This window comes from Gallus gallus, chromosome 7 (genome assembly GCF_016699485.2).
Source record: "Gallus gallus isolate bGalGal1 chromosome 7, bGalGal1.mat.broiler.GRCg7b, whole genome shotgun sequence".
In the NCBI taxonomy this organism is placed as follows: Eukaryota; Metazoa; Chordata; class Aves; order Galliformes; family Phasianidae; genus Gallus; species Gallus gallus.
In genome coordinates this window covers 13,270,537-13,295,932 of record NC_052538.1, presented here as the reverse complement: position 1 = coordinate 13,295,932, position 25,396 = coordinate 13,270,537, and the positions used below count along the sequence as shown (strand labels likewise).

Sequence of the window (25,396 nt, the reverse complement as noted above, 5' to 3'; positions counted from 1 at the left end):
TTCCTGCCCCGCCGCGAGGTCGCGGGGTGGGGCCGAGCTGTCGCTGCCGCTCCCGCCGCCCGCTCCGGCCCGGCCCTGCCATGCTGGACTTCGCGATCTTTGCCGTCACCTTCCTGCTCATCCTTGTGGGCGCCGTGCTCTACCTCTACCCGGTAATGGCGGCGGTGCCGAGCGGCCCGACCCCCAGTGCGGGGAGCGAGCGGCCGCGGGCTCTCACCGCCCGGCCCCGTCCCACGGCCCCGGGCTCGTCCGGGCTTCTGTGTCCGCCCTGGCGGCGCCCCGCGCTGCCTCCGGGGCCGGGTCCTGCTGGGAACGTGGCTGCGGCCTGCGGCAGCGCGGTGCTGACCGAGCCGGGCCGGCGGGACTGCACTCCGGGCCGGGGCAGCCGCGCTTCGCCTGTTCCGTACCGCTGTGAGCCCTCTTAGAAACTCTCTACGTGCTCGGCTTGCGGTCTGCGTGTGCGCCGATCCGCGGGCAAAATCCGGGTGTCGGTTCTATGCCGGAGTGTCCCGTCTAAGCAGATGGTTAGAGCCTGGTTTGGCCCGCGGGACCAGGAACGCACTCGCAGCTGATCGGTTCTGTAAAACTCGGCAGGTCTGAGGCCTGAGGATGCACTTTGTGCAGCTTCTGTTTAACGTTTGTAAATACCGCAGCAGCGTTGGTTCGGGAAATCCAGCTCTCCTGCTGGAAAGCTGTGAAGCTTGCCTAAAACGTACATTTAGGAAGGCTGATAACCTTTCCTTTTGCTATCCAGGCATCCAGGCAGGCGTCGGGTATCCCTGGGTTGGCTCCAACTGATGACAAGTAAGTGCTTCCCGTCTTGATGTTGATCGGGTTCAGCCTTGGTGGTGGTGGATGCTGCAAATGAGCAGATGACTTCTCTGTGTTCCTCAGGGATGGCAACCTGCCAGACATCATTGCCAGCAGAAGTTTGCACGAGTTCCTGGTGAACCTTCACGAGAAGTATGGCCCGCTGGTCTCCTTCTGGTTTGGAAGGCGCCTTGTTGTCAGCCTCGGCTCCATTGATCTCCTGAAACAACATGTGAACCCCAACCGGTCGTGTAAGCATCATCTGCTTTGTCTTTGAGTCTGTTTGTTCCGTATGGCCTTGCTGGGCATCGTATATCAAAGGAAACAGAAAAAAAATGAAGCTTAGTTTGCAGCTGATACAGCGATTCAAACGTGTCTTTGGTCCTGCTTATTGGAATTCAATATCGGTGACTAAGAGCTGCTGCTGCCCAGTGGCTATTGAGAAATTACTGTGCTTCTGCCTGTCGCCTGCTGCTTATAGGCAAATGTTTATGGAAAGTTCACGTTCATCAATCGCTTGAAGCAGCCAGGTGAAAATCCCATAGCAAATTGAGGTACAATTTAAAAGCAACTTGAAGTACAATTTAAGATGGGGAATTTTACTAAATTAAGTCTGAGAAGAGCTGTGGTTGTGATAGCTCCCTTGTGTGGCACCATGTGGAGTTTTTAAAAGCCTTACTTCAGTAAGTTCTTTAATTTTCATTTTTGTTTGAGTTATAGCATTTTGTGCTGAAAACAGTGGGCAATGCAATGAAATGTGGTCATGCTTCTTAGATAATTAGACTTCTAGACAGGAAAAGCATAGAACTGTGTTTCTAGACTATCAAACAGTTGAAAGTGTGATATCTTTCACTAAGAAGAGTGCAAATGCAATCCTAGAGTTGTTTTCAGGTCTAGTATGAAGTTTGTAGAAGTGCTTGGCAGGACAGAGTTCTGTCTCTGTGAGGGATTTGTCCCTTGTGGGATCGCTAGTTTGCTGTAGTTGTGGAGAAACAGATGCTTCCCAAATACTGTAAGACAAGGGCAGCCCTATGCAGAGGTCAACTGAGGCTCTGCAGTGCTGAGTTTGCAACAGCGAGTGTAGCAGTGGTATAGGACTGTCAGTTTGCTAGGGATTGGGTGAGAAAAGTATGGAGCTTGCTGCTGAGCTAGCAGTTTTTTTCATTCCCACCAAGAGAACATTGCAGTTCCTGCAGATGATGGTGTTAAGCATCCTCCGGTCTCTCCAAATGGCTCTGCTTGCCAGATTTGCTTTGTGGGCTTTACTGTCGGCAGGGCATTGTGGCATTAATAGCAGAACTGCTCTGTGGCAAAGCACTATGGAGGGGAAATGGCCAGCAGCAGCTAGAGTCGCATAACAGCTTGCTCCACGTGCAGAGCTGCAGGTACCATTTGCAGTGCTACGAGGCACGTGCACATACTTCTTGTCATTTGAAGTGGGAAACTGAGTGAGCTGCAGAGCTCTAAAACATTGGAAGGAAAGCGGTGTGAGAGAAGAACATTTAGTTTGCTGTATTAACGCCTCTGGTTTCATTAGCTGTCATGTGATAGTAAATGCTCTGAGGGTAGGAATTGTCTCAGTGGGAGTTTGTCCAGGAGCATAATAAGGCTCTGATCTCTGCTAGGCATCCTAGTCACATCCATAGTAGGTAGAGTCATAGAATCAGCAAGGTTGGAAAAGACCCACGTGATCACCCAGTCCAACCATCCACCCATCACCAATGGTTCTCACTAAACCATGTCCCTCAACACAACGTCCAAATGCTCTTTGAAAACCTCCAGGGTCGGTGACTCCACCACCTCCCTGGGCAGCCCATTCCAGTGCCTGACCACCCTTTCAGAGAAGTAATATTTCCTAACATCCAGCCTGAACCTTCCCTGGCGCAGGGAAGGTTCGTGTATGTCTAGCCCAGCCCTGATGTTTTGTGATGCCTTGGAGGTTTCGCTCCATCTGGGAAAAATAACAGACTGTGATAAACATTGGAAATCTCTTGCTTGAAACTCTCAGTGTGCTCCTTTCAAATAGCTGCTTAGAGATACTGCTGGTTCGATGAGACTCACAGAAAGGTTTACAGGAGCAGAAAAGCATGTAGTAGGCTGTGCTCAATTGCACAGTTTTGCATTGATTCTTAATATACTTCACCATATTAATTACGTAGAGGCCCTGCTGATGAAATTTGGGGTAAAAGATCTAAATGAAGCAAACCATGGATATGGAAGATGGAGGGTAGACCAAGGAGCACAGCATGCTACCCTGCCACAGGAAAGAATCTTTATGACATCCTAATCCATGTGGACCAAGAGAAACTTAACACCTCAAAGAGATCATTCCTGGTGAAGGAGCCATGCCTTGCTCACTTCCCAGAAGGAGCAGCACCCTATCAAAGAGGTGGCTGTTTTCCTTGTGCCTGTGCAGAAGAGACTTCCGAATGATGTTTTCTTTGTTTATTTTCAGCGGATCCCTTTGAGATGATGTTGAAATCCTTCTTGAGGTACCAGTCCAGCCTGAATGGGGATGCAGGAGAAAGCCACCTGAGAAGAAAGCTATATGAAAGTGGTGTGTCAAAGTCCTTGCAAAGTAACTTAGCGCTCATCCAGAAGGTAACTTGCTCTTCTATAGAGGAGAAGCCCTATGTAGTTCACGGAGGAAAGTTTAATGAGAATGATTACTAGGATAAAGAAGCTGCATTCAAATTAATACTGGAATTTTAAACTTCTGAGACAGGGAACAGCTTATGCCTGTTCAAACACAGTGTGAGCGTTTGGTTCCTGTTAGCTCCACTGGGCTGAGAGAAGGAGTTAGGCTTGGTGATGTTTTATGCCAAGACATCAGATGCTGCTAAAGATCCTGGAGCATATGGTTTCTGGATTTATTTTACAAGATAGGAGGAAGGAGCAACAAGCCAGCTGTTGGGACCACAGACAAGTGGAGAACTGTTCTATTGATTCAGTCCAGCATCCAGTCTTATTTTCTCAATACAGAGCTACTCATTCTAAAGTGTTTAAGGTATTTTCTCTGACGGAGGGAACAGGAGATGGACAGGGCTGTCTTACTCTGGGCGAACCATGGGCTCAGGCAGGATATATGGGGGCAGAATGTTACTGTTCAACTTAACAGAGAAAGGAAACCCTCAAAAATGGAAATGCACACCGTGACCTTGAAAGTGTGGTCTATCTGAGGAACTTAGGGTGGGAATGCCTTCAGTTTGGGGTATGTTTGATAAATAGGCTGTTGATATTACTGTCGGCTAATGGTTCCTTTCATCTTAAGTTGTCAGAAGAATTGCTAGCCAAATGGCTCTCCCTCCCTGAGGCTCAACACATACCACTCTGCCAGCATATGCTGGGCTTTGCCATGAAGTCTGTTACGCAGACAGCTATGGGCAGCAGCTTTGAAGATGACCAGGAAGTCATTCGATTCCGCAGGCACCATGATGCAGTAAGTGTCACAAAGAGCCAGGAAGTTTCCTGTACCATTTTTCGAAGCCAACAGCTTGTGTCTGCATGTACAGTTTAGTAAGGGACAGCACAAGCTATTGCTGAACTTAAGCTTAGTGTTAGCTTAATGTTAAAAAGCTTTGAGGGCTGTTGACTCAACTATCTGAAGCTAAAACTATCAGAAAGATCCTACTGGTCTTACTGTCGTTTAGTCTTAGGCCAGGTGTTTCTAAAGAATCTGCAGGCATTGGGATCCAGTGACAATTGAGATGTGTTTGATATCTAAGTCAGTTAAAATCTACGGGGAAGGCCAGTGGAACTTTGCATTTTCAGAGTTCCTTTGAAGGCTCTGTGGTGCCGTGGAGAGGGAAGACCTGAGGAAATCTGAAGCTGTGTTCACATTTGGGGATGTTAAGTCTGTTGGTGATATGGTAGGAAAGAAACAGTTTGATCTCCTGCTCAGGATGGCTACGCCTTTTCCCATATGGTTGTGATTGCAGGTTTTTCATTTCAAAACAGTTTCAGCTGTTAGACATGTAAGAACTAGAATAGTGTTCTGAAGAGGACACTAGTTTCATATCCAGAGGAAGACTTCATTTTATTTAATGTTTTCATTTCACTGAATAGGGCAGAATGAAGGAGTCCCTGCCTGTGGTGAGTGACAGTGCTCTTCTCTCTGTCCTTCTTTCAGATCTGGTCAGAGATTGGGAAAGGTTTCTTGGATGGGTCCCTGGACAAAAACGCAACTAGGAAGAAGCTGTATGAAGATGGTAGGTTCTTCCTAAATCCAGTCTCTCTACCACTTCACTCCTCCACTCTGATTAATGCTTAGGGATTATCTAGCATATGGAAGCACTTGATTTGCCCAGCTGTTTTGGATTTTTGGCAGTTTGTTGTTGTGCCATAAGCTACCGGATGTGTCCTCTTTACTCTTGCAGAAGAAGATATTGCTGTATTGTGGTTCAGAGACAAGCCGGCCATTGTTGGTGTAGTTCTAGTGTCTTTGTGTGCTTGCTACCTGTTCTGTGTCTTCTTGACTTTTGACATCTCTTGTAGATAGGCAGCTGTGCTTAGTGAAGACCGATGTGTCATTTTGTCATAGTTAATAGTTAAAGCTTTTCATTATTGACTAATAAGATTTTAAACCAGAGTAGCCTCTGTGTAAAACTAATAAATTAGTTCTAGATCCTGAATTTGTCTGAACTGAGCCACTTAAGCCAGACAGCCAGCAGCATCTACGTCCCTAACTCCCCCTAGTTCCCACAACAGCCATCAGTAGTTAGGCATCCAGATATCTTGAGATGAGTGGAACCTTTGTGCCTAAATCCTCCCACACTTGCCCCACTTTCCTCTCCCTGTCTATGCAGACTCTATAGCACCATCTTCCTTTGAGATCATTTCTGTAGAGCTCCTGGCAAGAGGGAGACCATCACTCAGCAGAGGTGCCATAACAGTTGAGTAATTGTAACTCCATGGGCAATTCAAGTAGTGTTATCTGGCTCAAACATTTTGATTTTGGGAGCTGGTTAAACACATTACGTGATGGTTCAACACTGATTATTGTTTGCCCTTCCTTTACGTGATTTCAGCTCACAGAGTACACGTCTTGGTTATGCCTGTAAAGTTGGCTTTTTATAGGCAGCTGGTATTATTTAATTCCTGCGTTTTCATCTAAATTAGAGAAATCACCTTCCATATTTAACACTAACATGTAACAGGCTGCTTCTGTATGTGAATCCACTACGGACAATTGTCTAAAATCTGTTTGGGGAGGTGGATTCACTTCTCTGCAGCTCTCAGAGTGACCAGGATTAAAATAATCATTTCTTTTTCTCCAAAGCTCTGAAAGAGATGGAATCTACCTTAAGGAAAGTCATAAAGGAACGCCGAGGCAGATCATTCAACAGGCATGTCTTTATAGATACCTTGCTACAGGGGAACCTTAGCGACCAGCAGGTTTGTACAGATGTTATGTCATCGCACGCTAATGGAGTTCTACTAGATTGGCATCTTAATATGTTGGTTTAACGCCTTTGGTTAATCTAAGCTTTTGCATTTGGGTCAGATTCCTAACTAATGCAGTGTTCTCTCTGGCTCTTTTTCCAGTCCTGCCATGCTTAATTGAATTAGACCTTGGTAGCCTTCCTTGCCACTGTTTCACCGCTGTTTTTATAAACCAGGAGTGTGTTAGTATTAAGCTTGTCTGAAGTGCTGCTACAGTGGAAGTTCTGTAAGAGAGTTCTGTCTTATAGATGAATTTCCTGCTCTCTGCACTAAGGAGATTTCATGTGCTTGAGTGGAGAATGTGCTGCTTCTTTTTAATCTTTGTATCTCATGGACTTCATTCTCTGAACTAGATTTTATTTCCTAGATTTTGGAAGATACAATGATTTTCTCCTTGGCAGGATGCATTATTACTGCTAACTGTAAGTACAGGTCATAAATAACTTTCTGTCCTCAGATTCAGCTAAAACTGAATGTGATGATGTGAGGCTTAATCTAGGCTCATAAAAAGTGATATCCATCATTCTGTCTCTCCTGAGCTACAAAGGTATAGAAGCAGGTAGTTTTACAGCACGCTCAATGCAGCATCACAGCCAGTGAGTTGAAGCTGTGTTTGACAACCTTCTTAGCCTTTTGGTGAACCTTTTGCTTTTTGCTTGGACCCTTAACCCCAGTCAAGTGATGCTAAATTTGATGAAAGAGCACCAAAAATTGCAAGCCTCAAAGATAGTGATGTAAAACGGCTTCTGGTATGTGGGAAGGAAGTTAGAGCAGAGCACGGAGGTGAGAGTGGCTGCTTTGAATTTCTGGGGGATAGGTGTGTTTTATATAGGGAAGAGTTCCTCTAGGAGCTGCTTTGGGATTTTTTAAGGATTTTGGAAAAGAAGGAAGTAGATGGAAACATGACCTGAAGCCGTGTAAAATCTCTTATAATGTGAGGATGGTTTGAACTGTATATCAGTGAATGGGACTGAGACTTCAAACGAAACCTCTCTGGTGCTACTGGATATTGGAAGATGTGGAAAATAAATTTGGCATCTACATAAACACTATCCCTGAAGATTATCCTCTCCAAATATTCCAGGAAGACAGTGTTTTGAAGGGGCTTGGCTCCTCAGGGGTTGCCAGATAGCGCACATAAATAGACAGAAGTGGTAGGAACAATCTTGTAGCTTTAGAGAAACTGCATCCTACACACTTATTTCTTAGGCAAGGTTTATTTCTCAATGTGCTGTTGAGGATATCTTCTGAGTACCTCACAAGATGGATGTAGAGGGGACAAGTGCCAGCCAATGTGCTGCAGAAGGCCGTACTGTTCTTCTCCCTACCTGTCAGGAACCCAGACAGGGAATTTTCTGGTGCTTTGAACAAACCAGCCTTTCAGCTGATTGATCTGATAACCCTGGTTCTCCAGAATGGATGATTGCTAGAGCATTACAGCTGTTTCATGGACCACAGGGCTGGGAAAGAGGCACGCTTTGATTGCTACTTTGCTGGATTGTGAGGTCTCTTCCCCAGGGCTGCGAGACGGAATGACTCAGTCTCCTACATGGCTTCCTAAGCTCTTCATAGCACTAGAAAGAGAATTTAAGCTTGCAGAGTCTCTTGTTACACTGGAGTTCAACCTCTGCTTCTGACGCTGAGTAGAATATCAGTACAATATACCAAAAACAGAGGTCACCCTTGTTTGAGTCAGAAAAATAATGTTGCAAATACAGGAAGCAAAAAGGCTGAATACAGTTAGTAAAGGTTTGAATTTGCTGGATCCATCATTGTCTTGATTCCTTCCTCAGTGTGTACCTGGGCAGTCTATTTCCTGACGACGTCGGAAGATGTACAGCAGAATCTCTGCAAGGAGGTGGACCATGTTCTGGGGAAGGGACCAATTACACATGAAAAAATTGAGCAACTCAGGTGGGTCCCTTGTAAGGAAACGCAGAGAGAGGTTTTCTTGTGAAGTGGGAACAGGGGCTTCATGTGCCAGAGGCTGAATACCGGCCTATGCTGGATCAGGAGAAAGCATTCAAAAGCTACTACATTTTTTGGAAGTGATGAAACCACAGGGTGACTAGCAGCAGAAATAGGATCCACTATAGGGTTCCAGATAATGGGGAATGGAATGCTTTCTTCAGGGTGTCTATAGGAGGCCCTTGAGGTTCATTGATGGGGAAGAGAGCACAGAATCAGTGCCCTAGCTGCTTGAAAAACACGCTGTGCCAAGATGAGCCCCAGAAAGTGTCTCTAATCAGCCACCAGTGAATCTTGCCTCTACCAATGGAACTGAAGTCCTTTAAGGAGGAGTGGTAATTCAGAATAAAAGACTGAGAATACCTTCTTCATCCTATTCTATATCTCAAGGGATCAGGTTGGTGAAATTGAATGTATATTCGGTTTTGGGGTCCACAGCAATCATGGTGTGAGCCTTGCATGGAATAGGGCTGCAAAAATCATGAATGGGAGCAGAGATTTACTCCTGATCTTGATTAAGCCATGCAGATGGAGTGGGACAGAGAGTAGTGGCTTTCCTCCCACGTATAAAGAAACAAAGAGGGGAAAAAGAAAAAACAGTGTTTGTATATGCTAGCTATTTATTAACTCTAGGCTTAGGATTTCAGGAATAAAGTCATTAGGACCTTTCAGGCTGTGGAACAAGGATGAGAGTTAGTATTTTTATGGATGAACTGATAACATTCGTTTTTCGTACAAGTGATGTCCACTCTAAGATGCTTTATTCCAAGGTTTCAGTAAAGGAGTATAAGCGTGGGTTTCCTGCTGCTTCCTGTATGAGTGAGGTATAGGAAAAGGAATGGTGTGTTTACCCTTTCTAGCTGGGTTAGTTTGATTTAAGGTCTGGAAGAGGTGGAATGAGAGAGATTTTGATGAATTGATAATGAGATTTAATGCTTATTGAAAAGCTGCTGGGACTCTTTGTCAGATTAAAAAAAAACCAAAAGGCTCCTCAGCATGGCTGCAGACAGCTCCAGGGATGGATTGGGGCCCTGGAGGGCAGCAGATGACCAAGCTCTCCTTTCCTATCTTAAGGACATGAACAAGCTTCTTTCTGAAAGGGTTAAATTGACCAAGCCTTATTGATTGCAGATACTGTCGACAAGTTCTGTGCGAGACAGTGCGAACAGCAAAGCTTACTCCCATTGCTGCACAGCTGCAGGAGCTGGAGGGCAGAGTCGACCAACATACTGTCCCCAAAGAGGTAGGGCAGTACCAGGAGTGCTAAGCCACCCTGCTTTCCTGAAGGGAAATTTCCTGTTTCCTCTTCATCGTGCTTCTTTCTCCAGAGGGGTGAGGGTGGAAGATGATTTCTTGTGACACATGTTTAACCTGAACAGCTGCTCTGTCATCTGAAAGTACTATTCAGTCAAAGTTTGCCGTGCAGTTCCTCTATGGGATAGGCTCTGGGAATTCGTGCTCTCTTCCTGAGCAGTTTGGCTTCTGGTTCTGAGTCCACTGGGAATTAATCATCTTTTGAAGAGGTTTGTGGTCTCAACTGTGCAAACAAGAGCATAGTTTCAGGCCTAATCATATCACCTGTATTTCCCACATGAGAGTGGTACCTTCCATTGCAGAGAGTAAAGAAGCATACACATACATAGTAGTAAGTGTAGAGGAATGGGATCTGGCCCTCTCTAATCACCAAGATTTGCAGCATGGGTCTTAATAAGTTAAAATCCTCATGTGAGCATTTCATTGGAGAAATCTGTAGGTGAATGTAACATACGATGTTTTAGAATGACCTGTTAAAATGAGCGGTCCACAGAATAGTCATCGTCCTGCAGAGCTGTCCAGATGTAGCTTAAATTGTGTGTTTTCTGGTCTGACATACATATCCTCATTTTCTTTGCAGACACTTGTACTTTATGCTCTTGGTGTGATGCTGCAGGATAGTTCATCTTGGCCATCACCTTACAAGTATGTAGAATCAATACCTTTATTCTTCTCCAAATAAATTCCTTTGCCTTTTTTTATATTAGTATTCTTTAGATCTTATTTCCATGCACAGCCTTCTTTGCTGCAGTGCCTGTGTTAAGCAGATTTTGGAGGTGAGAGGGAGTCCATAACAAACTGGATTTGTGAAGAACCTTGTCTCCTTGGGCAGGAGTTTGGGACAGTTCAAGTCATGATCCTCCTAGACTTTTTGTATGTGCATATGTTAGAGATTTACAGGTTTGTTTGTTTGTTTCCACACAAACTGCTTTGGCAAATACTGGTAAATTCATCTTAATGTTTTCTGTGAATGAGAGAGATTAAGATTTGGATGGTTTTGGAATCACTGTCGGCATGAAACAGTGATGCAAGGGAGGAAATGTCTGACAGAAGTTTTGTGTTTTCAGAGGGAAGGAAATGCTTTCTCATTACTTTGTCTGTGGAAACAAAACTGGATCCAGGCTAGTATACTGGAAGTTAAAAAACAACAAAATCTGTAGCTTACTGTGGCCTCTGGGTGGCAAGTATTAACGTTAGTTTCATTTACTTTACTTAGGCTGGAAAAAAAAATGTGGGTCAGTTATTCTAGAGAGAGAGAAAAGAGGCGGCTGAAATCTAGGAGAAGGAAGAAAGCCCTTAGAACAGAGCTTGTTCTCTCCTGCAGGCTCTTTCAAAGGAGTCGGGCATTGATGATCCGACCTATGAGCATCTTGGCAGGGATTGCCCAGTAGGGTGGGGCACGCACTGCGCTTAGAAGGGCTTCACTGGGACTGCATTTAAAGAAAGGTGAGGACTGCTATGAACAGTGTGTTTATTCCAAGGAGAAGGAGAGTTGAGGTTGTGATTGTGGTTATGTGACAAAGATAGGAGATCTGTGCTTTGCAGTCCTTTCACCTATCTACCTTATATATAACCTCTGTATTTGTTTGCCTTTCCTTTTTTTTTTTGCTTGGCTGAACAGCTGTGATTTCTTCCCTATTTCAGTATATGTGATTTGTAACTTGAGGGGAAATGTAAATGTGATGTTGCTCTAACTGAGGGTCAGCACCCACATGCCTTTTTCAGTGTAGAAGAAGCAGAGCTTGGATGTTTATACAAGAAGCCAAAGGCTTGAAGTACAAGCAGAAATATTTAGCAGAAAATGAAAGAGGACTGACTGCCTTCAATCCATTATGTTTCCTGTTTGTTTTTTATCATTATTTTTTTTCTGTAATAACTTACATTTCAATTGAATGGTATTTTATTAACCTCCTTTTGGTTAGTTGATTATGGGAACCTTGTTTAAACTTGTGCAAACCCCAGATAATAGTTTTCTTACAGCCTCCACCATACTAATGCTGGAAGCTACTTTTCTCACTTGAATGAGTCACCAGCTTCCCTCCCCCAGCATATACACACACACACACCAACTGCTTCAAGAGAAGGGCGAGGGGCAAGGAAAAAAAGGAAAATATTTTTGGAGGTGTGAGAGGGGGAGGGATGCAGGGAGACTGGTGGGACAGAGAGAGGAGACAAATCAGATTGTGTGCGCCCTGGAGGGAAATGGAGGGCGTGTAGCAGCATCAGCTCAGCTGTGTACTCAAGCTAAATACCCACTGCTAAGAGGTAAAGCGTACTAGTTCCAGCCCTGTATCACACTCAGTTATTAAGCATTTTGACCAAAGTGGGACACAGCTGACCAATGGAGAACATAGATGGAGTGGATGCACAGTCTCCTTCCTATACCTGTGTGGAATTACCCAGCGTAATTTAGAGAGAAGGTTGATGCTTTTTGCGGTTGCGCCATTACCAGTTTCTTACGCTGGTGTGTGTGTGACCACACATCCAGAGGAAGGATTCTGTGCGCACTCATTGTGTTTTGTCTTTCATAGATTTGACCCAGAGAGATTCAGTGAAGATTCAGCCATGACAAACTTCTCCTTGTTGGGTTTTTCAGGAAGCCAGGAGTGCCCGGAGTTGAGGTGAGCATTAGAAAGCAGGTTGTTGTGTGTTTCTGTGGTAGAGAGAAAAGGAGGTTGTTTCAGCCTATTCCAGTCCAAACTGGCAGTTGTTTTTTGGCAGATTTACTTCATAGCGAGGTTTTTATTCTCTTTTCCTGCCTCCTTCCTCAGGTTTGCCTATATGGTGGCTACAGTTCTGTTGAGTATCCTGGTAAGAAAATTGTACCTTCACCCAGTTAAAGGACAAGTCATGGATACCAAATATGAGCTGGTAACCTCACCGAAGGAGGAAGCCTGGATAACAGTGTCTAAGAGAAGCTAAGAACAAGCAAAACAAGGGTCTGAAAGTGCCAGCAGTGAAGTTCTGGGCGAGTGTTTTAGAAAGAATCATGCTGGCAACACAGTGACTCAGCCAAGGAATTTTCCACGCAGATTTTATTACCTTCCACATTATTAACTGCATACCCTTCTTGGGTAATTTTTTCTAATTCAACCAATAGTTGTATTAAAGTAAATGTAATCTGTATGTTTTTTTTACACTTTTTGCCCAAAGGATTGCAAAGGAAGCAGCAAAACCAAGCAGTGGTCTATCTGTGAACTGTTCAGTGCCAGCTAGTCAAAGGCTGGGCCCCTGCTTAGTCCAGCCCCTTCCCAATAGCAGGCAGATCTGGGTAAGAGACTGTGCCGCAGGGCATGCTTCTTCGTGGATCCCAAGTAGGTAAGACCTTGAAGGCAGAAGGACAAAATCTTTCTCTCTATATAGGTATTTTTATTGAGAGTGTCTTTCCTTCCCTTGAGCTATAGCTATAACTGTCAAGAAGAGCAGATACATCTTGTGGGAAGTGTGCGTGAGTGTGTGTGAGAGAAAAAGAAAGTGGGGTGGGAATTGCACCATCGGGTCTCATGCTGCATATGTAATCTTCCTATGCTGTAGGATTGCAAGAGGATGGATGGCTGCAAAATGCTAGTAAATGAGGAGGAATAAAATTGGTTTGGCCCCTGAGAAAGCAGAAGCATTAGTAATAATGTAATGAAATGAAATAAAACCACAGAACAAAGCCCTGAGAAAGGGATTCTCCATCCTGACAGTTCGAAGAGCAGTGTCTAATCTAATCAGCATCAGAAATTGATGACAGGTGCTTGCAATTCATTCATCACTCGGTCAGCAATGAGATTGGTCATGCAAGTACTGGAAAGGGAGAGTGCTGATTTTATAGGGCTCTGAATTAATGTTGTGCTTAATAAGTTAAAAGCCTTTCAAAGAACCTTCCTCCTCCTCCAGAACAAGTGCCAGCCAAAGCAGCATCACATGCCACTCATTCACGTGCTTTTCCCTGCTTCTTTCTTTCTCTCCTGGCTGTAATAGGCCAGCCCTTGACAGGTTTTTGAGCACCCTGCTGAATGGCTTGCAAGGCAGGGTCCTCTCACCCATTTTATCTCAGTACTAGTATTGCTATCTGACCTATTCACGTTATGTTTCTTCTACTTCCCATTTTATATAGGATCACCCTTTATTTGATCTTGATCTTTTCCCCATAAAGGTAACTTTTACGTTAGCACCCTCCCCACCCAAATGCAGTGTTGTGTAGGTGAATTGTTACTAAGCCTGCAGCTGCATATGCCTGAGCTGTTTTGCACACAGCTACTGATGCACCCCACAGGGAGGTTCAGGGATGTGTAGCTTCCATTAGAGCTGCTTTCTACTGCCTAAGCAAACAGGGGACACTTCTCGTAGGGACATGTATGTTTTATTTATCTGGGTAGTTGCAATTCCCAGTGCAATTCCCAACTGCAGACACTGTTCCTTTCTCTGGCTCTTCCGGGTCAGGAAATCTGCTCTCACAAAAATGTTCTGGCTGTTGAATTGCTGCCAAGTGCTGTTCTGAATGCAGTTCTGTCAGCTCTTGAAGGGTTAACATCTGATGCCAGCCTCTGTGGGCACCAGACAAAGAAAATGCTGCTTTTGGGTTTAATATGTCAGCTCTGCTTTTGGTGGAGCCACGGAGATTCAGATTCTCCCCCCGCAGTGCAGTGTGTGTTGGGGGAACGGTAGGACAGAGATGCTGTTCTGTTTTTTTTTGTCTGCTGGGCAGAAAAAGGAGGGCTGTGCAGTTCATCTTGCTGCCTGTCTTGCATTGATTTTTGTAACGAACTGCAAGAAAGCTCTTGCTAATCTGACCTCCATTTAACTGAAGGTTGGTCATGTCCCCAGATGGCAATTCGTGTTAGCCTTTGCTTCACTGCTTATGCAAAAATGCCTACTTTTCTTGAACGTTGCAGATGTTTTCTAAGCCTCGTGGAGAAATCTGCGTGATAAAGGATTTTACTTTAAAGCATCCCTGGTGCACAGAGGACACAAAATGGAGAGGAAAATAATGGTAGAATAGCACTGCCCTGCTAAGAACCAGGCTAGAAATAGCTGACTTGGTCATACAGTTGAGCAGCCAAGGTCTGCTTTTGTAGAGCCATCTGGTAGGGAGTGAAGCTTTCAGACACCAAAAAAGCTTCCCAGGAGTAATGGTTCATACTTCCTTAACAGTATTCCTCTGCCTTTCTGGAGCTATATGGGCCATCTGCCTTGCAGCAGTTGCAGGAATAAAAGGGAATAATTCCATGTAATTTGTTAAGAATTTTCAGTCTATACAGGTATTGCATCCTATAAGACAGCACTCTCAGTCTGGGCCATGTTACCAAACATGCTACAGGAGTCTGTGGCTGATAGGAGAGAAGAACGTGGCTCAAAGTGCTGGACAAGGCCAGTGATCAGTTTGTATTTGCTCAAAACTGCTGCAGTCGAGAAAAGGCCCTGACTCATCATTTCAGGTTACGTTTTGAGCTTTGAGAGGGAGGAGAGAAGTGAGGATCTCTCAGACATTCCTTATTCATTGCTCAGAGTGACACCAAGGACATGGCCACATTGTTTGCTGCAGTCTGTAAGTTTCCATTCCACTCTTTGTGGCAATAATTTCCACCAGCCTAATTCTCAAGATACAATGCACTGCTGATCAGCCAAACTCCTCCTCTTGTACAACAAAGCCCCTTCTTCCTATGGGAATGTTCATGGATCAGAACTTTCTCATGGAGTTTTAGTATGTTCCAGCTGGAAGCTTGAAGTACTGGTTTACTTCCATTTCTCCCCTACTACCCACACTGTCAGGTGGTACTTTTTTGGCCTCATTTTCTAAGGAAGATGTAGCCAGTTTGCCTCTCACCCCCCTTACATCTGACCATTTTCTCCCTTTCTCCTCCTCTTACAAGAGGTAACTTCTGAGCCTTTGGATCAAATTAACTTCATTTGTCAGGAATCGGGGTTTGAAATCTCAACAGAAATTTATAATGTGTGTACATACATATATAATACAGGGAACTATTGCTTTTTATGCTTCATATCCCTACACCAGAAAGCTACTTCACAACTTCCACTGGGTGGTTTTGAAGAGCATACAGCAAAGCTGTTATTTCATTCCTTGGACTATTACTGCAGAACAAGCTTTAACAGAAGGCTGCAAATTAATGGAAGGCAAGAGGCTAAATATATCTCAGTGCCTGTGCAACCTGCTGCTATCAGAAGCAGGCAGCCAGCACAGGTGCTGGGAGCAGTCAGGCCATTGCAAATTGACTCTTGTGGTGGCTAACAAAGGTGTATATTTCTGCCCCTCATCTTGGTGGCAACTGGTTTAACAGTTAACCTAACTTTGTGGAGTAGACAGCTTGTTGAGCTAGCCTCCCACTGCCTCCAAAATAACCATGAGTGGCGTTACGTCTAGGTTTTAATTAACCTGGGCTGCATGTAGAGCTGTTATTGCAAAGTAGTAATATCTGTCTCCTTTTCCCAGCATTTTAAGGACTTGCTGGTAATGGCAGTGGCATGCAGTGCAGGGCTGAGGGCTGTACATTTTATTTTCTGCCATTGAATGGAAAGGGTGGTCTTTGCAACTTCTGTCCTGTTTGCTGCAAATGTGTTGGTTGTTGGACAGAGTGGACTTTTGCTGATTTAAAGTAGCTTGGAGCTGCTCTTTTGCCAGCTCCCCCATTAGCCGATTACATGAACCAGGGGATGCTGGCAATGCAAAAATGGGGAAACTGCATATCTTTCTCACTGTGTAGTTAATTCATCAACATTTTGGTACTACTTGACCCACAGTTTCCTGGTGTTGCCATCCTACTATCTCAGGTGCTGTGTGCGTTCTCACTGAAAACAGGAGGTCTCGCCTCTCACTAGGGCCATGGCCGACCTTCCCAAAGTTGCTACTCTTGCTACGGGAAGGGCTTCCTGGCAGGCACCCTTGGATATGGATGTATCCTGGTCAGCAGAGTGAAGTCTGCGGATTACTGGCTTACTTTGTGTGCTTGGATCCTTTTGTAGGGCAAATGGAAGTGGGTAGAGCAGTACTTTGATGAAAGAACTTAGAGCATACAGGACTTCACCCATTTCCATACCCATTTTATCAAGAGTGAGAGGAAAGGAGAAAAAAGATCTGTGAAGAGAACGCAAATGTTCGTCACTAGTGGGTCATGCCACCAAGAAGTGAAACTGCTGTAGTTACGGTGGCAGCTCGTTGCTACTTTCCACTTGTCTGAAGCAGAACATTGCTGGAAAATACTTCTGCCATCTTTTTCTGTAGCATGAGAATGTGCGCCCGCTTTGGCATCTCTCTGTAGTTGAGCTCAGGACTGTTTTTTAGCAATCAGTCTTCAACTGAACAAAAGGCCTGTTTGACACCTCTTAAGATTCAATGCCAGGTTTTTGGTGGCAGCAGACGGAGAAGAGGAACTACCACACACAGGGGAAAAAAAAGATGATGAAAATGTTCCTCACATATGGAGGGTGGGGAAGGAGAGAAGATAAGGGTTTCCATGGCAACATTCCTTGAAAATAAGTATTTTTAAATCTGTGAATTTTAGCATTCAAAACACAGTTGAGTTTCCCACAAAAAGATTTGGAGGAGGGTGGAGCGTAAAGAATCTTTTCCCGTACTTTTCAGGCCATTCCTTCTTTTACAGAGGATCCTGGTCCCAAGATAAATGAAGTATATGTAATTGCTCTGGTGTTAATGCTCCTGTTAAAGAGAAGTCTTTCCAAGAGGCGAGAAGAATTGGTCAAAGTTCTGTATTTGCAGTGACAACTCTGGCCCAAGCGTTTGATCATCTCTTTAATAGGAAAGGTAATTTAATTAGATCAGTGCTAGGCCAGTAAGAAGCCACAAGGACAAATTCCGGGTTAAATCCAGTGTAATTCAGAGCAGGATCTATGTCGATGACTCTCAGCTCAGTGATGGCGATGATAAGGTGATAGAGGTCTTGGCCAAAGACAAAGGGATGTAGTAGAACTGAATGCAGAGGAGCCAGAGGCAGTGTGTCCCTGGTGAGTGCCTCGTCTGCGGTAATGACAGTGAATGCAGGTAAGCAGCAGATGTTCCTATGACACTATTAGGCAATACATGTTTGCACTGTTTATTGATTATCAGTGCTGGGGCTGCCCCTCCAAGCTTTTCTTCTCCCATCTCCGCATAGCTGAGCTCCTTGTGGGCACTGACACGCTGTGCTCTCACCTCCCTGCTGGCACCCGGGCAGGTCAGCTCTGTCACAGTCCTGGCAGTGAGACAGCCAGTGCTGTGCCTGCTTGGCTGCCAACTTTCTCATCTCACCAAAAAAAGGCTTTTCTTTTTTTTTTTTTTTTTTACCAGTCACTTCCAACTCAGTAATGACTCAGACACTGCAGCAAGGGTAAAATGATCATCTTCCCTTTCAGACTTTTACGGCAAAAGGCCCTGGGTGGCCTCTCTGAAAAGCCAGAGCTTGCTGGGCATAGCTGTTGGCTGGATTCGGTTCTTTAATTTAACGGATCGAACGGATGCTCCTACAGCGTTATATATCTGCTGGCTCAGGGTCTGTGCTTCAGCTACAGACTAAATGATTCCTACAAGCTATTTGTGTTCAGCAGTCTCGGGGAGGGGTGGCTGGGTGGAAAAGAATAGTTGTACATAAAGAGAGGGTGCTGTTAGCTTTTCAGGCTCTATCCCAATATCCCTGGGCCATGAATCGAGGAAACAGCGCTAAAGAGAAAAGCAGTAAATCATATTTGGGCGCTTATGTTTTGAGGTGAGCTAGGGGAAGCAAATAAGGGTGTCTGAAAAAGCAAAGTTCATATTGTCAGACTGTGGAAATCAGCACCTCATAGTCTTGTTTTATTTTGGCTGAGACCTTGATACGGAATAAACTCAGATCTAGGTAAGGCAACTTATCAACGTCCCTACATCTTCTTTGATAAAGCCTAATGGGCAGCGTGGAAAAATCTGAATTTTATCACTCTTGGATTCTCTATTGGAGTTCAGTGCTACCAGATGAATTATTTTCAACTCTGGGACTAACATTCGTGCCCTGATGCCAGCACTAACATGACAATGCATTTGTGGTTTCTTGGACTGAAAAGCACCTGACTTGCTGATGCAGGGCTTATGAGCTGCGAGTTATTGATTAAATATATCATGCTTATTCCTTCCCTTCAGTTAAGGCCGCTGTGCCTTTTGCGCTACCCACTGATGCTCTTGTCCCACACGTTTGCCTTACAGCTGAACCCTGGAAGATGCAGCAACTCTGGAATATCTAAATAACAGAAGTGCAGCAACTTCAGTCCCTGCTCGGCAACCTTCGGCATTCAGTGTGTCACAAGCTGACTCTTACTCGATCCTCAGGTGCTTGTAAGTTAGCCTATTACAGAAATGGGTTTCAGGACACCATGGGCAGTAGATGGCTGTAAATGGATTGCTGCTGTGCCATGGAGCTGTTCCCCTGTTGCACCGCTTATGAGCATCCGCACGTAGCTCTAAGCCCTGCAAATAGAGTTTCCAGGACAAAAAGCCCTTCCTTCAGGCAGGCTGGTTGCTTGTGCTTGGGGAGAAAGGTGGTTGGTTGCCCACTGTGTGGCAGATTAGCTTCTGACCACATCCTGACTCTGATGTGGCTGTTCTGCTTTTGCAAGCTCTTCCAGGAGTCTGAGTGGAGGAAAGGTGCCTTGGGAGAAGAATGAAGCATGTGAGTTAATGGGAGCGGACAGGGATGCCTGCAAGAATACACCATTGCATATTGTGAAAAAGCAGCTGAACCAATGGTTACAGCTGCCCCACGTTCACTGGTGAGCAGGGTATTTGCTAACAGAAAGTGTTTGGAGCACTTAGCGTTTCTACCGTGCAGAATTCATATTAAATTTGTAGATTTGCCTTGGTTTTGTGCTATCCTTGTAAAAGGAAGGAGCAAACTCCCTGCTTGCTAGCTATCCGCTCTAAATTAACCTCAGGCGTGGGCCCGTGCCTGCAAACCTTTGTATGACTGTGACTGTTATTTATGCTGTGTGATTGCACTGAGTGCCACTGACTATTCATATGTTAGCGTAGCATATAGCTGTGGCTTTTACAAACCAAGTTCTTGACATTGTTTAGGTGTTTGAATTTTGAATACCCCATTAAGCGCCTACCTGACTAAGTGCCTAGAAGTCTCTGCACATCCAGTATAGCTGCAATGCAAAGAAAAAAAGGAAATGATATGTAGGGGTTGCTGGATCAGGCCTCTGGTTTTGTATCCCAATAGCTGCATAGCAGCGATAGCTAGGTAAGGCTGATTGCTGTAGATGCCGTAGTTCATAGTGAACCTCTTTTGTGCTTAAGGAAGCTTGATGGTGACTTTTGCACAGTAAAGGTAAAAATACTGCAAACTTACATCCTGTGTTAGCCTTTATATGTTTTACAGCTGTACCATTCCAGTGTGGTAAACTGAGCCGAGCAATCACATTTTCTCAGTTACCCTCAAGAACTGGAAATCCTTATCACCTCTCTGTGTCTTTCTCCCACTGCTGCGCTGGTCTCAAAATTGTCATCACAGCTCAAAATCCTCATTCTGTAAATTAAACCGTGACTTGAAAAAAAAAAAAGGTGAGAGTGCAGCTCCCTCATAAAACTCCACCATGTCTTTTGCTGATGTGACTCACTCAATTACTCACGTGGGCAGACGTTCCGATAATAAAGGGAGTTAATGGAAAGCAGTGAGAAATACTGCTGGTACCTGAGGAGGTGGGGGGGGAAGAAGGCGACTGCAGGCATTTTATCCTAAGAGCTGCTGAACTCACCAAGCTCCCAGACAATTCTTTAAGATAAGGATTTCTCTGTTCTGTTTTTTTGTGTGTGTGTATATAAAAGAGCTTGAAAAATCAAACTGGCAGTAGAGGGGCAAAAGTACACCAGCTGTGTGTGTGCGCTCCTCTCCTCCCCTTCCTACATGGTGGAAATGATAGCCAGTCTGAGCCCCGAATCAATCTCTTTATCCTAGCAGTGTGTATGCTTAAACAACACTCAGTACTCACTAATGAGCTCTGGATTCCTGGATCAAGGAGCACAGCTACCAGGTGGCTAAATGAGCCCGTTGACTGGAGATGTTACCGAGGACCAGATTTTTCTAGAATAAATAATAGGCCCCTGAGGTTTGGTTGTGTAATACTGCTACAAGGCAGGCATTTCAGTGGATGTACACTGGAGGAACGTGGCACCTTTTGAAGCTGTCGGGGCAGGAAATTGTGGGAGCAGCCTAATGCACTGAAGTCGTACCTGCGTGATGGTTTCAAGGAGACATAGAATTAAGCCAAAACTAGTACTAGTGGAAGCAGACAGACCGATTCGAGCTGGGGACTGGCTGGCATTTGCAAAACAACCAGAAGAATTAATTTTTGGATGTGTAGCTCTGAGGCTGTTATGTAGTTGAGAGGGATGCTACCCAAATGGCTGTGTGACCCCCTTTGGACAAGAGAGATGCGTTTGAAAATGGAGAGGACGTGAGGATGTGCTCATTTCTCATGCAAGATGAGGTGGGAGGGAGACTACAGCTTGACTTGTAAGATAGAGCTTCTGGCACATAGAAGCATTGCATGGGTGTTGAGGCTGTGGACCTGAGTAAGTAAGCTGTCAGATTATATTTAGCAGATATACACTGCAGAAAAGCACAGAGAGAAGGAGGGGAACTAAAGCATAGCTGGGCTCCGTGGGTAGCGAGCACACAGAGCAAGGAATGAGGCTATTTAGAGAATGAATTGCCTTGGTGCTCCTGATTCAAATAAATCTCTGTGTGAGGCCAGGGTTGTGCACAGACCTGTATGATGTCCCTGAACAGCAGAGCTCAGCTTTATTTATCCTTCAGTAATAGCTCAGCTACGGACACATAGGTGGAGGGTGACCAACCCGTGGCCTTTGAGCTGTTCACCTCTGGCCCCACAGGAGTGTTGTCTCTTGCAGCAATACCATTCCCCAGATGTGGAAGCAGTAGGGGCTCTTGAAACCAGTGTTGCAGCTGCTGTACACCCCAGCTGCACACAGTGCTAAAGAGACAAAGATGGAAAAAATAAATACGCTTTTACTTGTATGAGATAGATCAAACCCTATGTGCTGGTTGATGTGTGGTAGTTGGTTGTTTGTGTCCTGTTTTGTATTCCAGGGCTACATTTTGTCCTGAATCTCTGCCTGCCTACGAGATGATAGCCCCAGTGCAGTAAGCTGGCATGATGTGGGCTTGAGCTGCCAGAGGAAGGGAAGGTGTGTTTTTCTTGGGTACGTCTGTCATAAAATCAGAAACAGTGGAGCTTTCTCATGATGAGACTCCTGCTTTCATCACAGTCCCAAGATGTAGGATTGCATGCACCTGATTTCAGAGGTCTGCACGTTCATAGAGAAGGAACAGAGCTGTAAAGAGACAGCTTGTCTCATAGGAGAAATCTGTGCCAGATGTGTGCAGTGACCCTGTGCTACCTGAGAATCAGGTCATTGCTTTAACTATGAAGAGTGAGCTTATGCTGATCTGCAAGTAGTTTGCAAATCACGCCAATGCAGGATGGTGATTTTAAGTGCTCTGGTGGAAGAGCTGGAGAAACATTTTTTCATAGCTAGACAGGTAAGTTGATTTTGGTGGGGTGGCCAGGTATCCACCAGTAAGGCTTACATGCCTACAGAAACATTTCTGTTTATATTCTTTTCAAAGAGAAGAGTTAAATCTGAGCTTCTGTGCAAGACAAGGTGGTGGAAAGAAGGAATGTCCTCTCAGGACCTCAAGTAGAATGTTTTTAAGCCAACATATAGATGTCAGCTTTCATTGTGCAGTGTCCTGATCATAGGTGGGGAAGGAGACGTGTGGTAGTCTGCAGCCAGAGAGATATGGACAAGGCGGAGGAGCTGTGTTTTGATTAGTGGGCTGTGATTTGAGAAACAATGAGTCCAACTCAGGAGACTTGGAAAGGAGCAGAAGTTAACGTGTCTGCAGGTATGATGTTAAAATAAATACATAAAAACCCCATAATCCAGCAAATAGCAAACTAAGTAGAGCTGTGAAAGTTACGTGGACAAAGTTGGAGCTCCTGGGTAATAACTCAAAATGGTTATGAACTTTTTCTTCCCCCCCCAACTTACGGTTGTGGGAGTGGGTTTTTTTATGTTTGTTTTTGTTGTTGAGGAGTGCAGGTGGTAAGGCTATTGTTGGAAAAACCTGAGTATTTCATTTGTGACTGATGTTTGCAATGCATCTGTCACACGATATGCCTTGTTTTGCACTGCTACCAGCAAAGCAGGCTGGCTGGGGGAGAGAGAATATCTCATTCTCCTGCATTTGGTATCTTCCCATATACCCAGTTAGGACCCAGGTCCCACCAAATCAATGCCTGAACACCCAGAGACATCAGCAAGGACAGGATTTCATGCTCAATGTCTTTAGTGGGAGATTCAGATGCAGAAAGCAGAAGTGGGTCATCCTCTACCTTTGGCTCTGCCAGCCTACGTGGAGGGAAGAATTGGGCCCCTTGTGTTCAAAATGATTTAGATCTGAAATACTTGCTTTTCTGCTACAGCTCAGCCCTGTGGGGATGCACGCACTCTGCATGACTTGCCACATAAAGGCACAGAGTCTAGGGTACAAAAAAAAAACCAGAAATCTAAAATGTAGATTCTCCCTAAGAGCATAAGAAGTCGCGTCCCTGATATATTTATTGAGTCTTCGTGAAGGAAGGAGTCAGATAGAATGGATGTTAAATGCAAAAAACAGAGATGAGAACAAATTCTGCTTGCAAGTCTGTTCCACATAGCTCTGGATCCATTTCAGAGAACCTGGAGAGTGGTGACCAGGTGTTTTCTGGAGCAGTGCAGCAGGGTTGGGCAGTGCTGGTCAGCTGTGTCGCCTGCCTCTCAGGTTTTCCAGACATAATCATGTGTTTTAAAGCTCTCACTGGACTATTCTTCTCTACTATGTTCATAGATAACTGTAATATTCAGTCCTTTGTTGTACACGCATTCAGAAATGTCACTTGCAATAAGCATCATCCACAACCTGTCCCTTAGAGAGAGAGAGGGAGATGGAGAGAGTGAGAAAGTGTGCGTGTGTGACATGATATAGAATGAGCTGGTTAAAATGAGCTGGCAGCTGTACTACTGCATTTGCCTTACACCAAATTGGCATTGGATCTGCCTTAGTTGGAAGTCCTGACCCTTTGGTGTCCGCACCTTCAAACCAGACAAAAAGGGCCACTTAACAATACCAGCCTCTTGCTTGGCCCCGTCCATTGTATCACAGCCATGTTCTTCGCTGCCTGGGAACTGTTGTTGTTCTGTTCAGCAGAACAGATCAGCGTGCTGACCTTGTGACTCTCAGACTAGTTGGTAACAGGAGGGGGACAGCTTAGACTGTAACTCTTTACTGCTGAAAGCTCACTCAAGATTCAGAGATGTCGTTGATTTTGAGATGAATTCTTTATGCTCCCCCTCAGAGGAGACGACATGGGAAGGCCTGGCTGCCTTCTGCATGTAAATGCTCTGTCAAACCAATCTAGGCTGAGGTGGGGGAAGCTGATGGGGCACCATTGTTCTCCATCTCCTATTAGTACTGCATCCCTGAGATGTGTGCTGTTACCATACAGCCTAAGGCACCTGTGGGTTCAGGAAGGGCTGGAATGCTCCCCGGTGCTGGCTGGGGGTGAGGGCAGAAAGGAGAAAGATGGAGATGCAGACTGATGGCTAACAGAAGCTGTGCAAAGAGGAGCTGCCTTTGCAGCTAGTGAGAGTGCTTGACCAGATGTGTGATGGAAGCAGGAAGGATGGCTTCACAGATGTGATTTATTATCCTTCCCATGCAGAGCAGTTATCCTAATTTCAGAAACAACACACGGTTGTTTATTGACTCCTATGAATATAAAAAGCCCTACAAACTTTTTAAAGTGGTTTATGTGGTTAAAACATGATTACAAACAGGACAGGATCAAAAAAGCTCCAGGGGCCAAGTTCCCAGACTTATGTGAGTACCTAAGAATCTGAACTTTAATTAAAACCAGGAAGAAACTGAAACCTCAGAGAATGTTTCTAACCATTGTAGCTGCAGAGGAAACTTGCAAATATGAGGAGAGCATAAGTAGGCCAGTAACATCTGATTGAGTCTGTAGCAAGCCTGAAACAATAGCTGAGAGGGGGTGATTTTCCCATGCATTGCAGTGGAGCATTAACCCCATAATCAGCCCTGTAGGGTCTGTCTTCTCAGTAGTCATGTCAGATGGAGCTGGGGGATGCCACAGGGGTCAGGACAGGATGGAAAGGGACTGAAAATTGGGTTGGTATCTTTGAGAAGGAATACTGTCAGGAAAGAAAAACAAATTGGTACATTTTTTTCCTTCCCCTTCCTTCTCTGAGCGCTTTGTTCTTTGAACCTTGGAAGGGAACCTGATGATCAGCTGTGCTTTGTGCTGGCTTGTCTTTGAGACCATTTGTTGCCTGTGTTCTTTTAAAGCTGAAATGTTAGGAAGAGATCATTATTTTTCCTCTTTAGCTTGACCTCTTCCTCCCTTGGAGAGTTTCTCCCCACGTACTGGCTCCATCCTTCTCACACAATGCTGCGTTGAAATAACGTTGAAGAGAAAACTTGAATTCCTAGAGGGGGAAAAAAAATAAAAGCTTGATATTTAGAATGAGACACATCCTAGAACAGAAAGACAGAGTGTCTGCAGCATGCCCTGTGCCTCTCCAGAGGTGCTGTGAGGTGGTGGATGTCAGTCACGCACTGCCTCTGTTTCTGAAATAGCGATGTTAGTGCAAGCACTTCCATAAGATGTGAACTACCCCACGGGTAACTTGGGCCCTGCGTACAGTAGGGACTTTACCCAGCAGCAGTTTATCATGAGCAGAGAGGCTATCTGTGGTTACGATCTTGATTGCCCAGCAAATTGCTGAATGCCTGCGGAAGCAGGAGGAGAA

The 25,396-nt window shown here is 44.9% G+C and overlaps 2 protein-coding genes and 1 non-coding gene across 3 annotated transcripts in view; all 3 read left to right on the top strand.

Moving 5' to 3' along the window:
• The first annotated feature begins 10 nt into the window (after positions 1-10).
• Positions 11-12,660, top strand: CYP20A1 (cytochrome P450 family 20 subfamily A member 1). The gene is made up of 13 exons (XM_426572.8): positions 11-152; positions 755-804; positions 895-1,061; positions 3,266-3,411; positions 4,082-4,249; positions 4,940-5,018; positions 6,089-6,204; positions 6,620-6,674; positions 8,046-8,166; positions 9,352-9,463; positions 10,115-10,179; positions 12,066-12,155; positions 12,306-12,660. The coding sequence occupies exons 1-13, from the start codon at positions 81-83 to the stop codon at positions 12,454-12,456; spliced, it is 1,392 nt and encodes a 463-aa protein (XP_426572.3). The 5' UTR covers positions 11-80; the 3' UTR covers positions 12,457-12,660.
• On the top strand, positions 4,815-4,915 carry MIR1659 (microRNA 1659). Its single transcript, NR_035152.2, has one exon. It is a non-coding gene; the product is annotated as a microRNA 1659 (primary transcript).
• A 62-nt stretch (positions 12,661-12,722) lies between the features above and the next one.
• Positions 12,723-25,396, top strand: part of ABI2 (abl interactor 2) — a 71,801-nt gene continuing 59,127 nt past the window's right edge. Inside the window, exon 1 of the mRNA XM_040703708.1 lies at positions 12,723-12,852. The gene's annotated coding sequence lies outside the window, so the exon portion shown is untranslated. The remainder of the gene's footprint in view (positions 12,853-25,396) is intronic.

Coding starts and splice junctions, on each gene's coding strand:
- CYP20A1 (XM_426572.8), top strand. CDS start 81: ATGCTGGACTTCGCGATCTTTGCCGTCACCTTCCTGCTCATCCTTGTG. Junction 1,062..3,265: donor TGTGAACCCCAACCGGTCGT/GTAAGCATCATC, acceptor GTTTATTTTCAG/CGGATCCCTTTGAGATGATG. Junction 3,412..4,081: donor ACTTAGCGCTCATCCAGAAG/GTAACTTGCTCT, acceptor TTTCATCTTAAG/TTGTCAGAAGAATTGCTAGC.